At 57.5% G+C, this 13297-nt stretch overlaps 1 protein-coding gene and 1 pseudogene across 3 annotated transcripts in view; one reads left to right on the top strand and one right to left on the bottom strand.

Annotated features, from left to right (window-relative positions):
• The window catches only part of ARAP1 (ArfGAP with RhoGAP domain, ankyrin repeat and PH domain 1), a 45017-nt gene that overhangs the window by 19242 nt on the left and 12478 nt on the right, over nt 1–13297 (top strand). For all 3 annotated transcript variants that reach the window (XM_068554245.1, XM_068554246.1, XM_068554247.1), the window contains 10 exons: nt 337–539; nt 1072–1181; nt 3626–3825; nt 5661–5746; nt 6978–7160; nt 8238–8412; nt 9619–9753; nt 11487–11622; nt 11897–11999; nt 12868–13063. In XM_068554245.1, the coding sequence (XP_068410346.1) occupies nt 337–539; nt 1072–1181; nt 3626–3825; nt 5661–5746; nt 6978–7160; nt 8238–8412; nt 9619–9753; nt 11487–11622; nt 11897–11999; nt 12868–13063 (1527 nt within the window). The remainder of the gene's footprint in view (nt 1–336; nt 540–1071; nt 1182–3625; nt 3826–5660; nt 5747–6977; nt 7161–8237; nt 8413–9618; nt 9754–11486; nt 11623–11896; nt 12000–12867; nt 13064–13297) is intronic.
• Nucleotides 2619–3009, bottom strand: LOC137772058 (small ribosomal subunit protein eS12-like; annotated as a pseudogene).

Raw genomic sequence — 13297 nt, forward strand, 5'->3', positions numbered from 1 at the left:
TGCTCCCCCCACATCAAACCGAGAGACGAGTCAACCCTCTGTGAGGTGGGGGAGGGGAGGGCCTCCTCTGACCAGCTTTGTGCTGAGTCCTCAGAACCACACATCCCCATTTACAGGGGAGAAGCAGGCTCAGAGAGGCCAAGTGCCTTGCCCACCCTAAGTGGCACAGCTGGGATTGGAGCCTGAGCTTGTCCAAGTCAGAGAACTTAGAGATAGGTGGGCCAGTCTGGGCGGGCTTTCTGGCAGAGGTGTTGCCTGAGGAGCCTGGAATGGGGAACCCTTAGGGGGATCCCTACCAGGCTGAGCTGGGGCTTACCCCTTCCCCTTTGCCTGCAGCGGAGCGGAAGGAGTGGATGCAGGCCCTGCAGCAGGCGGTGGCTGAGCAGCGTGCCCGGGCCCGACTGTCTAGTGCTTATCCGTTGGGTGTTCAAGGCTCAGAGCCCCCTGACCGCGCTGGCAGCCTGGAACTACGTGGCTTCAAGAATAAACTCTATGTGGCCGTGGTTGGGGACAAAGTGCAGCTTTACAAGAATCTGGAGGTGCGACTGGACAGCCAGGCTGCTGAACCTCTCCCATGCCCCCTGCCCACCTAGCCCCTTAGCCCTGCCCCCCACCCACCTGGTCCTTCAGCCCCAACCCCTGCCCACCTCTTCCCTCAACCCCACCCACCTGGTCCCTCTGCCCCGCCCACCTGGTTCCTCAGCCCCGCCCACCTGGTCCCTCAGCCCCCCACCTCCCCTATCCTGGTCCCTCAGCCCCGCCCTTTCCCCCTTCCCATGACCCAGCTCTTTGCCTGCCCCCCTTCCTGCCCCTAGTTCTGACCCCTCTCCTGCCTGGTCCCTGAGCATTACCCTCCCATCACCGCCCTGGCTCTTGCACCTCTTATTTATTGCTACATGGCCTCTGATCAAGGTCCATTTACCCATGCCCAGATTCCTGAGCCCTCCCTTTTCTCCTTCCTGGGCACTTTCTAGTCCCTAAAGTACCACCTCCCCCTCCTCTCTGCCCCCTCCCTGGGCCTTGAGCCCTACCCCTCAGGCCTTGCCCTCACCCCTTCCCACCTACTGCCAGGAGTACCACCTGGGCATCGGCATCACTTTCATTGACATGAGCGTGGGCAACGTGAAGGAAGCAGCGGACCGACGCGGCTTTGACCTCACCACCCCCTACCGCATCTTCAGGTGAGCCTCCCTCATTGTTCACCTGCATCCTCACTCCCTCCCAGTATTTTCTTCTTGCATATGTAGGAAGCTGCCCCTTCTTCTAGGATGGATTTCTCCCCTCTCTTCCCAGCCCTACCCACCTGCTGGGCCTTTACCTTCACTTGCTAACCTGCTCTGATCCCTTCCTTCTAAGAAATCTCACTTATACCCCCCTCCCTCTGTCCATCACTGTCCCCCCTTCCCTGCCACAGTGCTCCCATATGGGCTTTCTGCACCGCCCACTCACCCTGCTATCCCCTCCAGCCTGCCCTGCTCCCTCAAAAGTGCTTGTCTGTCAATAATAGTTGCTTGTGATCAAAGGCTGCTCTTCACTCCCTATCTCGTGTCCATCCTGGGTGCTTCTCCCTGAGCCTCCAAGACTCTACCATCTTGGTTTCCTCTGACCTCAGCCATCCCTCAGTGGTCTGTCTCTGTCCTCTGTCTTCTACCTGGACAGACTCGCCCACTCCCAGGCCTTCAGCCACTGCCTCTGAGGCACTATGCCATGCCTGGGTTCAAATCCTGTGTATCAGCTCAGCTGCCGTGACGGAATACCACAGACCCAGGGTCTTAAACAACAGAAGTTTATTTTCTCACAGTTCTGGAGGCTGGAAGTCCAAGGTCAAGATTCTGTCAGGGTTAGTTTCTGGTGAGATCTCTCTTCCTGGCTTGTAAGTGGCCGCCGCCTCACTGTGTCCTCACACGGCCTTTCCTCTGTGCACATGGAGAGAGAGAGAGATGTCTGGTGTCCCTTCCTCTCTTTATAAAGAAACCTGCTCTTGGGACATTATTTAACCTTAGTTACCTCCCTAATGGCCGTATTTCCAGATACAGTCACACTGGGGTTTGAGGCTTCAACCTGTGAATTTCAGGGGGACACGATTCAGTCTGTAACATCTGGGGTCCATCCCTGGGTCACTACATGACCTGGGCAAATCACTTGGCCTCTCTGTGCCTCAGTTTCCTCGTCTGCGAGGCAGTCTCTGTGAAGCTGTATCTGATACAGTGTGCGGTGACTGCTCAGTCTAAACGGTGTCACCCCTCCTCCAGCATCGTCTCCTTTGCCCTGAGCTCAGATCTCTGCCTTCAGTGTCTTTCTCCTGAGCTCTAGAGCTGCACGTCTAATGGTTCTGTGGACATTTTCCCCCTTATATTCCTCCCCAGCTCACTGCTCCTCCTTGGGCCCCATCTCCACCCACGGGGACCCCCACCTCTCCTACTCACCCCTGTGCAAACCCATCACTGCCCCTGTCTTGCCTCCATCACTCCCTCACCTCCGTCTGGCCCCTTTCCTGCAGGCCCTAGGCATGTGGGCCCTCTGGCCTGGCGCCTGCCTCTTCACCCTTGGGCTGCCTATCTGCGACCGTCAGAGGATCCTTTTTTTTCCTTTTTGTTGAAAGCCAAGTTTGTATTTGTTCATTTCTTAGATTCGTAGTAATCTTTGATTGACGTCTATGGCATCAGATTCTTTGCCATCCTCCTTAACTACCACACAACTGTAACCAGCCACTTTCTCTGGAGTTTTCCTTCTCTGTCAGCTTTCCAGAGCCCTGCCCATTTCCCTAGATCCTTGTTGTCATGGACCTTAATCAGGTTGATTTGGTGTTCGGCTCCAAGGGCCTCCACCAGCCTGGCGTGCGTGGGCTCCCCCAGTTGGACGCAAGCGCACAGAGACGGGCTTAGCGCTTGGCTGGGGCCTTGGCAGCTTGGCAGATTCAGCCTTCGTGGGCGAGGGTGGTCTCAGCACCTCTCGTAAAGCAGCACTGACGTCCATTCCATCTCCAGCAACAATGCCCTCCTCGGCCATGGCAGTGGTGGAGCCGAATCTTGAATGCACACATGTGACTTGGTGGCAGCAGGGAAAGAAAGAGCTAGAGGGAAAACATCTCTGTGTCCCTCACCCCCCTGAAACCCTCTACGGCTTCACTACTGTCCTCTGGGTGCACTTTGACCTCCTCTTCATGGCACAGGCTTGCCTTCTCTGTCTCCCAGCTTCTTTTCTGCCAGTACCCCCATCCTGCCCGCAGGCCCTGGAATGCCCTGTGTGCCCTCCTGTCTGTTCGCACATGCTGTTCCCTCTGTCTAGAACACCTTTCTACCTCTTCACCTGGGTAAGCCCTCCTCATCTGTCAAGGCTTAGCTCGGCCACCATTTCTTCCCAGTAGCGTTTTCTACTCCATGGGCAAGGCAGAGCCTCCTCTGGCCCCCTCCGCCCCCAGCCCTCATTCACACGTCCCTCAGATTTGGGGTGTCCTTGCCTTCGTCCACGCCCACCCTCCCCACAGACCCTGGGCGCCTCCCTCTTCCGACAGTCAGCTCTCAATGCATTATTCACCCCCCTTCATGCTGTGCCCCCTCATGCTGCCCCCAAATCCCTCTGAGTCCTTTCCCACCAGTCCCCTACCCCACTTCTGTGTCCCCAGCTTCTCGGCCGAATCGGAGCTGGAGAAGGAGCAGTGGCTGGAGGCCATGCAGAGAGCCATTGCCGAGGCCCTGTCTACCTGGGAGGTGGCCGAGCGCATCTGGGCCGTGGCCCCCAACAGATTCTGTGCTGACTGCGGAGCTTCCCAGCCTGACTGGGCCTCCATCAACCTCTGTGTTGTCATCTGCAAGCGCTGTGCAGGTGTGTAGGGGGGTTGGGGTGCCAGACCAGGGCAGGACAGGGCTGGCGTGTTGAGAAGGCAGGTGGTCTGGCTGGCTGGAGGGGCTGGAGTGAAGGCAGTATCAGAGAGCATTGTTTATGAAGTTGCACTTCTGTGTCAAGCCCTTCCCACCGTGATTAACCTGCACGGCAGGGATTCAACTTCTCACGTCATGAGTGGGGACACCGAGGCACAGAGAGGGAAAGTGGCTCCTTCACGGTTACCTGGCAAGTAAATGAGTCTGGATTTGAGCCCAGGCCTGTTGGAGTCTAGCATGGCTGTCACATCAGAAGAGCGGAAGTAGGCCAGGCCTGGCAGGGCTTTGCAAGCAGAGGGAGGAGCTGGTGTTTTATCCAGAGGGGGATGGGAGGCAGGGGTGGGAGGGACGTGGTCAGATTTGTGCATCCGACTCTGGCTGATGGGTGGAAGCTGCGTCAGAGCTGGTGAGACTGGAGACGAGTGAGGAGACTGCTGCGGATCCACAAGAGAGAGGAGGTGGAGCCTGGTCCCAGGAAGCGAGCGTTTGAGAGACGTTTAGACCTATGGAGGAAGAGTCCCAGATCATACGCGGAGGATGAGAGAGAAAGAGGGTGGAGCCTAAGATACATTCATCTGTTCAACCAGCGTTTATTGAGGGTCTGTGCTGGGCACTGTGCCGAGTGCTGGGAAAGGGGCCCCACTGGGAACAGTCTTGGCTGGCTGGAGGTGGGGACCCAGGGGTGGAACAGTTCTGGGAAGTTGCTGCGGGACATCTAGGTCAAATGTCTAGGAGGCCTTGGGCTATGAGGGATGGGTGTGGAAAGCGATGACTCCATTGGAGACCAGATTAGGAAGGCATCAGCTCATGGAAGGAGTGAGGGTGTCCAGAGTGGATGAGATGCTCCATAGGAGGTTGCAGAGCGAGGTGAGGCCTAAGCCCGAGCCAGGCAGTGCCAGGCACTCATGGTGCCCCAGCCCAATCCCTGCTCCAGGGGTCCTTTGTGGGATCTGTAGCTGAGCAAGGCTGCATCCTTCCAAGCCCAACTTCCCCCTCCCCTTTCATTTCACAGAGATTTATTAAGCGCTCACTGTGTGCCAGACTTTGTTCCAGGCACTGAGGCTAGACCCTAAAGCAGGCAGTCAACATTCCTTCTCTCGGGCAGCTTACATTCTGATGGGAAGAGGCAGAAAATACATACACAAACCAGTAGAAGTATCAGGCAATAACAAGTGCTAGGTAGAGAACGTGTTTGCTGAGAAGCCCTCTCTGAGGAGGTGACAGGTCAGCTGAGATCTGAATGTCAGGAGGGGGCTAACCTTGGGGAAATGGGGGAAGAGAATCCAGGCAGAAAGAACAGTGAGTGCAAAGGCCCTCAGGTAGGAATGAGCATGGATGACTAGAAGAGGAAGGAGAATTTGAGCGTAAGGGGGGGAAGGGGAGGGGGAGAGGCATGAGATGAGGAGAAGAAGCAGGTAAGGAATTTTGATCTAATTCTGGGGAGAATTAAGAGAGAGTCTAAAGCAGGGGTTCGAAGTAAGAGGTTTGCATTTTAAAGAGATCACTCTGGCTGGGCTGTGTGGAGAGTGGCCTGCAGGGAGCCAAGCATGGCTGTAGGGAACCAGCTGGGGGACTACTGCAGGAACCCAGGTGTCAATTACAGGGCTCAGTTTTGGGGTGCCCTGGGCAGGAGTGTGTGGGAGATGGAGCTGCAGGCCTAGCCCCTGGGTCCTGCCCATGGCCTCTCCCTGTCTGCCCCCATGGGCACTGGGGTAGGGGGGGAGTGCTCATGTAAAGGAGAGGGCCCAGATGACCCCGTGTCTGGCCCTCTGTCTACAGGGGAGCACCGTGGCCTGGGCGCTGGTGTCTCCAAGGTGCGGAGCCTGAAGATGGACAGGAAGGTGTGGACGGAAACACTCATCGAGGTGGGGAACCAGCTATGTTTGGGGTCTGCCTCTCTCAGCTGCTGCCTGGGTCTTCCAACCCCATCTCCCCCATCTCACCAACCCCAGCACCCTGGAGCTAGAAGAGACCTTTGGGATCATCTAGGGGGTGGGATTTTGGAAAAGCTGATTTTTGGCAAAGTCAGCAAACTGGCCAGTGAGCTAAGAATGTTTTTACAATTTTAAAAGGTTGCTTAAAAAAACAAACAACAAAAAAAAAACACCAAGAGGAATATGCCACAGAGACTGTGTCCTGCAAAGCCTAAAATATTTACTTCATTTTATCTCTACTCATGTGCACCAGTGGGTGTGAGTATGTCCGTTTGGGGGATGCTCACACGTGTACATTTGTGCCTGTGTACTTGGGGTTGCCAGGTACTGATATGTGTGGTAGTTACAGGGGAGAACCTGCAACAGGAGGCTGGACCAGGGCCCGACCACACATGGCCTTCCTGACAGCCCCAGCCAAGCTGCAGACTTCAGAGTAATTTGGGTGTCATATCCCCTGTGAGTTAGGGTTAGAATCCCCAGTTTACAGATGAGGACGTTGAGGCCCAGGGGGAGAAAATAACTTGCCCAAAGCCACAGAGTGAGTCAGTGGCGCCTGGGACTGTTTCCTCTTTGTTCTCTGCTCTGACCCCAGCACCCCACGCAGGCCCTGACAAACAGGCAAGGTGGGAGGCCCAGGAAATGGCTGTGGAATGAGTGATCGGCAGAATGAAAGAATGAATAAACTAGTCCCCCGAATGCCAGACTCTTGTGCACAGTCTGCCCTCACCCCTCTTCCCCTGAGCCCAGAGAGGAATGTCAGGGACAGGAGATGTTTCCAAAATCCCTGTCCACCCAGTTGGCTGACGGGTTAGCTGCCACCCCCCGACACCCCACCCCCAGCTGTGATAGTCTCAGGAATGCAGAGTTCCAGATGTGGGACTGGGTGGGGAAGTAGCAAGGCCCCCAGCCAGGCACCAGGCCTGGGGCGTCCACCTGTCCGACTGTCTGCCTCTTGTCCTGGGGACTGGGCTCAGGCCCAGCGTTGGTGGGGGAGCACCCATAGCCACCAGCAGGCCAGGCTGTCCCTCAGCTTCCCTGATAGGAAAGTGGGCAGGTGGCCTGGCTCTTCCAGCCCCTCGCCTAACAACCTCAAAACCAACATTTTGCGGGGCATGGGCCCCTGGCTGTAGGCTCCCTTCTAACCTCTTGCCCACACCCGCAGCTCTTCTTACAGCTGGGCAATGCTGCTGGGAACCACTTCTGGGCAGCCAACGTGCCGCCCAGTGAGGCTCTGCAGCCCAGCAGCAGCCCTGGTGCCCGACGGTGCCACCTAGAGGCCAAATACCATGAGGGCAAGTACCGACGCTACCATCCGCTCTTTGGCAACCAGGAGGAGCTGGACAAGGTCAGGGCACTGGGCCTGTGAGGCCTCCTAAAACACCCCCATTATTCATGCGCCCCCCCCCCCATTCCTCACTCTATTTCAGCCCATCTTTTCCACTAGCTCAGAGTGATGAGTGGCCCTGTAGGGAAACTGAGGCCCAGAGGGCAGAAGGACCCTGCCTAAGCCACAGGGACAGTTGGGACAAAGCGGGGAGGAGCCAGGCCTGACCCTTGGGCCAAGGCCACGTCCCCAGCATCTGTCTGCCTCCCTCCCCTCCTGATTCCTCTGTCTCCTCACCCCATCCTTCTCCTTCTGAATCCTGCCAAAAGGAGTGAACTTGATGGGGATGCTATTTCCTGTCAGGCTCATGAAAAACAGCTGGCTGCTCCAGCCCATCCCCATTCACACCCCACTCAAGATGAGGCCCCTCATGGGCCCCAGGCCCTGACAGGCCGGGAGCCAAGCCCTGTCCCTGGTCTGGCTTGGCCTGAGTGGGAGGTTGCCTGCTCTGAGGCAGAGGGATGCCACTTGTGACTTCTGGTCAACCTTCAGCCCTTCCCCCAAGCAGCCCCACCCAGTCAGGCTCAGTCCAGCTAGAAGCCCAGTGGGAGCCAGGCCTCCACCTCCCAGGAACCCAGGCGTCCAGCCCCCAGCCCAGCCCAGTCTAGCCCGCCAGCCGGGAGGGGCGGCAACTCCCATTGGTTGGGAGGGATGGGCAGGCGGTGAGGAATTCAAATGTGGGAGGAATGAGCTACAAAGCACCCCCCTCTGGCCTTCCACAAGGCAGAGGGAGCTTGAGATCCTCTAGAGAACACGCCTGGTGGCTGACAGGGTCCCAGGGGGCTGTCAGCAGGGTGAGGCCTGGACTGCTAGGACCCCTGGCCTCTGTGGGGATGCCCCTGCCCCCCTCACTCCTCTTGGCTTTTCTTTTCCTCCTCCTGTCTTTCTTCCTCCCTTTCTTCTCTTTCACACTGCAGGTGGGCCCCTAACCTAGTTGACTCCTTCCTCTTCCCGACCCCGCCGCAGCATGACCCCTGTCCCACTTGCCCCTCACTCTGGCTTAGGCTGACCCTCCCCACTCCTCTCACCTCCTCCCAGGCCCTGTGTGCCGCAGTCACAACCTCAGACCTGGCTGAGACCCAGGCGCTCCTGGGCTGTGGGGCTGGGGTCAACTGCTTCTCGGGGGACCCTGAAGTCCCCACGCCCCTGGCTCTCGCCGAGCAGGCGGGACAGACACTGCAGATGGAATTCCTTCGAAACAACCGGACCACAGGTGAGTGGCTGGTGGGACCATCCTCCTCAAGGGATGAGGCCTCCCTGCTGCCAGGGTCTGGCCCTTTGGAGGGGATGCCAGTTGTTGGGTGCTAGGGGCTGGCTATTGTCCTGTGAGGTTTGATTTACATACCACTTGAGCTATAATTACAACTTCTCCAGGGGCCCTGGTGTAAGAGTGTGTGTGACGTTTTGGGTTTGCACGTCAGTGTACATTTGTGCCTCTGGCTTCCCCTTCACACGCGTGTTCGTTTGTATCTCCCTTTGTGTCTCCGTCTCTGCATCTCTTTGTGTATTTGTGGGTTTCTCCCTGACCCACAGTGTGGGACCTCGGGGTGGCATCCGTGTGCCGGTGTCCGTGTGTCTCTGAGTTGCTGTGGCTCTGCTTCCTTGCCCCTGGGAGTGTCGAGGGTGTTGGGGTTTGTGCATGTGCAGAGCGTGTCTGCGCTGCTGTCGGGGGGAGGTGCTGCATTTCTCTGTGTGCAGGGGACTCGCCACAGCAGCCCTGTCTGCCGTTCTGTCTGGGTGGGGCTCTGTTGCAGACGGGTTGGGTCCCGTTTGGCTCCCGCTCTCGGGGTAGCTGAGGAGGGGGTGGTGGGGGTGAGCGCTGCTGGTCATGGCCCTGCGCTAGCCTCTGGGGCCACATCCTAGGACTGAGGGTGGAGATCTGCGGCCAGGACTCTGGGCTCAGGGCCACGGGTGGGTGGGGTGCGCCGGGCTGGAGAGAGCCCAGGTGTCCGGGGAAGGCACAGGAGACCACCCAGCTGGCTTGGGCTTTGGGACTGCTGGGAGCAGGGCTGGAGCCAGGCTGCTTCCTTAGGCTTTGCATTGTCTGAGACAAGCTCCCTCTGGGGATTGTTGGTGAGTTTGCTCGAGGGCCCCCCCCCCCATTCTAGTGTGCTGGTCCTGTGCCTCCAACAGGAAGAGCTGGGTTGGGGAGTCAGGGGAGCTCCCTGGGAGGAGAGGTACTGGAGCCGGGCCTTGTGAGTGGGATGGAATTTGCACAAGTGGGGAAAGGTGGAGAATGGCTTAGGCAAAACCCTGAATGTGGCAGTAAGAGCCCAGGAGTGCTAGTCAGGGAACGGTGCTGGGGAGGGAGGGGCGGGTGACTTGAGTGCCAGCTTAAATACCCAGCCCAGGTGGGGGCGAGGGGGACACCCTTGGATGGTGAGCATGACCAGCCATTCTTTCCCCCCTTCCCAAAAAGAGGTACCTCGGCTGGATTCAATGAGGCCCCCGGAAAAGCACTACTCAGTTGTCTTGCCAACTGTGAGCCACAGTGGCTTCCTCTACAAGACCGCTTCTGCCGGGAAACTGCTACAGGACCGCCGGGCCCGGGAAGGTGGGTGCCGGGCCAGAGCCCGCCCTGGCCATGGCATTCTGGCATGGTGGCAGGGCCAGAGAAGCCAGAGCTGGCCAGGCTGGGTGATCCATGAGGGCGCCAAGTGCACTCTGGCAATCACCCTGCAGGGCTTCCTGGGTGTGGTCTCAGGTACACAGTTGGTGATTAATAAATGGGCTGATCGGGGTGGGAGTAGAGCATGGCACTGCAGAGCAAGTCACTGCCAGAGTTTCCTTTAAAACAAAGAAGACTTTATTGAGTACCTATTAGGTGTGGGCCCTGTTTTGGGCATCTGGTATTTGGAGCACGTGGATGCTAGGAAGTTTGAGGACGAAGCTTAAAGGTCTGTCCGTCTATCACCTCAGCCTTCCATTTGCTCCCAACTCTGAGTAAAATCCACAGTCCTTATTACCACGTCCCACAAGGACCTGCACATCAGCCTCCCCACCCCATTACCTCTCTTACTCTTCTTCCCTCACTCACTCTGCTCCAGCTTTACTGGCCTCCTTGCTGTTTCTCAAACATAACATTCATGCTCACCAAACCCTTTGTACTTGCTGTTCCCTCTGCCCAAAATGCTTTTCCCTAAATATCTGCATGGTTAGTCTCTCACTTCAAACAGGTCTCTGTTTAAATGTCACTCCTCGAAGACTTCATTCCCCACCACTTAATCCAAAATAGCAAGCCCTACTTTCACACTACTTATCTGACATTATTTATGGGTCTATTTATTGATTCTCTGTGCCCTACTGGAATATAAACTTCTCTTGGCCAGCGCTATAGCCCCCAGCACCTAGAACAGTGTCTAGCACACAGTGGGCCCTTGCAAATGTCTGCAGGATGAGGAGTGACTGAGGCAGGGCTGGCGCTTCTGGAGGGAGCCCAGCCTGGGAGGCAGACTCTGGGACACACTGCCTGCAGAGGGCAAATGTCATGTCCTCGTAGCCAGGATGAGAGACAGTATCTGCTGTGTGAGCATTGTTGAGGCCGTTGCTCACTGCATCCTCAGCACCCCCAGATGAAGCCCTCCAGCTCCCAAACAGATTTCTTTGGAACTCTGTGTTACTCACCACCTCACTGCCCCTGGGGCACTGCCCCTAGTCTACCTTCCTCTGCCTGCTAATGTCACTTATGTAACTGCCTGGGTCATCCTTTTTTCACCCTGGGTGCCAGGAAGCTCTGAGCCAGTGTGATGCTCAATGCTGTGGACTATACGAGCCTGCATGGCCTTGACAATCTGTTCTTTCTCCTACTTTCCTGGTCCAGATTCCCATTTCTTTTCCTTTATGGGATCTTGTCAGTCTCCTCAGAGTCACTATAGGAGGAAGCAGAGTATAGAACAATGGGTCCTGCTGGCAAAGGAGGGTGGGGGACAGGAGGCTATGGTATGAAAGGCTTCCTATGGCATTTGGGGTGGCCTTGAAGGATAGAGGGTGTGGGTGAAGGGAACAGGGTGAGCAAAAGCAGGGAGTGTGGGGTGTGTGTGTGCAGGAGTGATCAGAGAGGTGGCCGGGGAGGTGGGCAGGGGCAGACCTGGCAGGTCCACGGGAGAGGTGTGGGCTGGGCTGGGTTGGTGGAGCTACAGGGAGGAGGATGGATTTGGGGGAAGCTTGTGAGTTAGAACGGAGAGGACATGGGTCAGGTGGGAGTGGAGGCCCAGGGAGGATGCAGAGGTAGTGTTCAGGTGAGGGTGGAGGGCTCCCTCATGGTTCCCCTGCCCAACTTCTCCCCAGAATTCAGCCGACGCTGGTGTGTGCTTAGCGACGGGGTCCTGAGCTACTATGAGAATGAGCGGGCAGTGACCCCCAACGGGGAGATTCGGGCCAGCGAGATTGTGTGTCTGGCAGTGCCCACTCCCAACACCCATGGGTGAGCACCCCTGGGCAGAATCACAGACTGTTATTGATGTAAAGTCCAACCCTCCATTGGGGAGACAGGGAAACAGAGAGGGGCAGGACCTCCCCAGGGTCGGACAGCAAGCTGGGGCTGTGCAGGGGCTAAACCAGGTTTCCCGAGGCCCTAGCCTAAGGCCTTTCTCCCACCTCGTAGGGGGCCAGGGGAAGGGTAGTCACAAGGGCAGTGTGGCGGGTGAGGGGGCAGTGCTGGGTGGAGTGGGCCTGAATCCTGGCCTGTGTATCTACAGTTTTGAGCACACCTTTGAGGTGTACACAGAAGGAGAGCGGCTGTACCTGTTTGGGCTGGAGAGCGCAGAGCTGGCTCGTGAGTGGGTCAAGTGCATTGCTAAGGTGGGCCTGGGTGAGCAGGCGGGTGTGGGAGGAGTCTGTCAGGGCCCAGGGTAGGACCTCCTGGCCAATCCCCTGTATCCCAGCTTCCCCACCACATGGATCAGGGGCTGGATGGAGGGCAGCAGACACAGAGCCAAGGCCCTGATGTGATCTGCAGCTCCCTGGTGGTGGGGGAGGTCAGGAGACCTATCTCAACTATGTGGAAGGAGGGCCGTGGGCCTTGCACTCCCTAGGTGCTCAATATATGTTTAATAATGAATGACAGGCAGAGCCATCCTAGGATGGACAGTGCTGCCTCCAGGGGGAGCGCCTTGTCCTGGAGGAAGGAGGCAGGAAGGCTGCAGAGGAGAGCTCTGCCCTGGGGACTAGAATCAGGTGCCCTCTGGCTCTCCTGTGCCGTGAGGGCCTGTGACTCTCATTCTCTTGTTCATCGATCAGTCACCTGTGAGCCTCCTGACAGTCAGTCCTCAGAGCCCCGGGGATCCAGATGAACCGGTCTTGATCCCAGCTCCTCAGTGGCTCCCATGCTGGTAGGGGAGACAGATGGGGTCCAAACAGCAAAAACTGTAATTGGTGCTACAACAGAGGGCAAGAATGCCTTGGTGCCGTGTGGCCCCAGAGAAGGGACATCCCTAATGGTGTCTGGGAAGGTGTTCCAGAGGAGGGCATATCTGAGTGAGTATGAAGTGGGACATGATACCCAACTTAGTTCACTGTGCTGGGTTCTGCCCTGGGGGAGAGAGGAGACAGTTGGGTGGAAAACAAGTACATGCCCACAAGCCAAAGAGCTGGGGTATCCAGGGTGGGCAGTGCTGTTGGCTGATGCAGCCTCCCTGGCTATCTCCCCTTTCCCTGGCCTCCCCACCAGGCATTCGTGCCTCCCCTGGCTGAGGATCTGCTCGCCCGGGATTTTGAAAGGCTTGGGCGCCTACCCTACAAAGCTGGCCTGAGCCTACAGCGGGCCCAGGAGGGCTGGTTCTCCCTCATCGGCTCCGAGCTCCATGCTGTCTTCCCAGAGGGGCCTTGCGAGGAGCCGCTGCAGCTTCGGAAACTACAGGAGCTTTGTGCGTACACCTGGACCTGGGCCCCAATCTCCAGAGCACCCTATCCTGGGCTCCCAGGCCCCAGCCCCTCCCCAGAAGTTTGAACTCTACCCTAGCCTGGCCAGAAGGAGCCAACCTGCCCTCTCATGTCCTCTTCTGTCCTTGGGGTGCATCTCAGCCACCCCAGGGGTTGGTGGGTGTGTCCCAGGGGTGTGTGGACCCAGAGAGCCTCAGCAGGGAGCGGGCTGTGGACCA

Source organism: Eschrichtius robustus, chromosome 11 (assembly GCF_028021215.1).
Source record: "Eschrichtius robustus isolate mEscRob2 chromosome 11, mEscRob2.pri, whole genome shotgun sequence".
NCBI lineage: Eukaryota > Metazoa > Chordata > Mammalia > Artiodactyla > Eschrichtiidae > Eschrichtius > Eschrichtius robustus.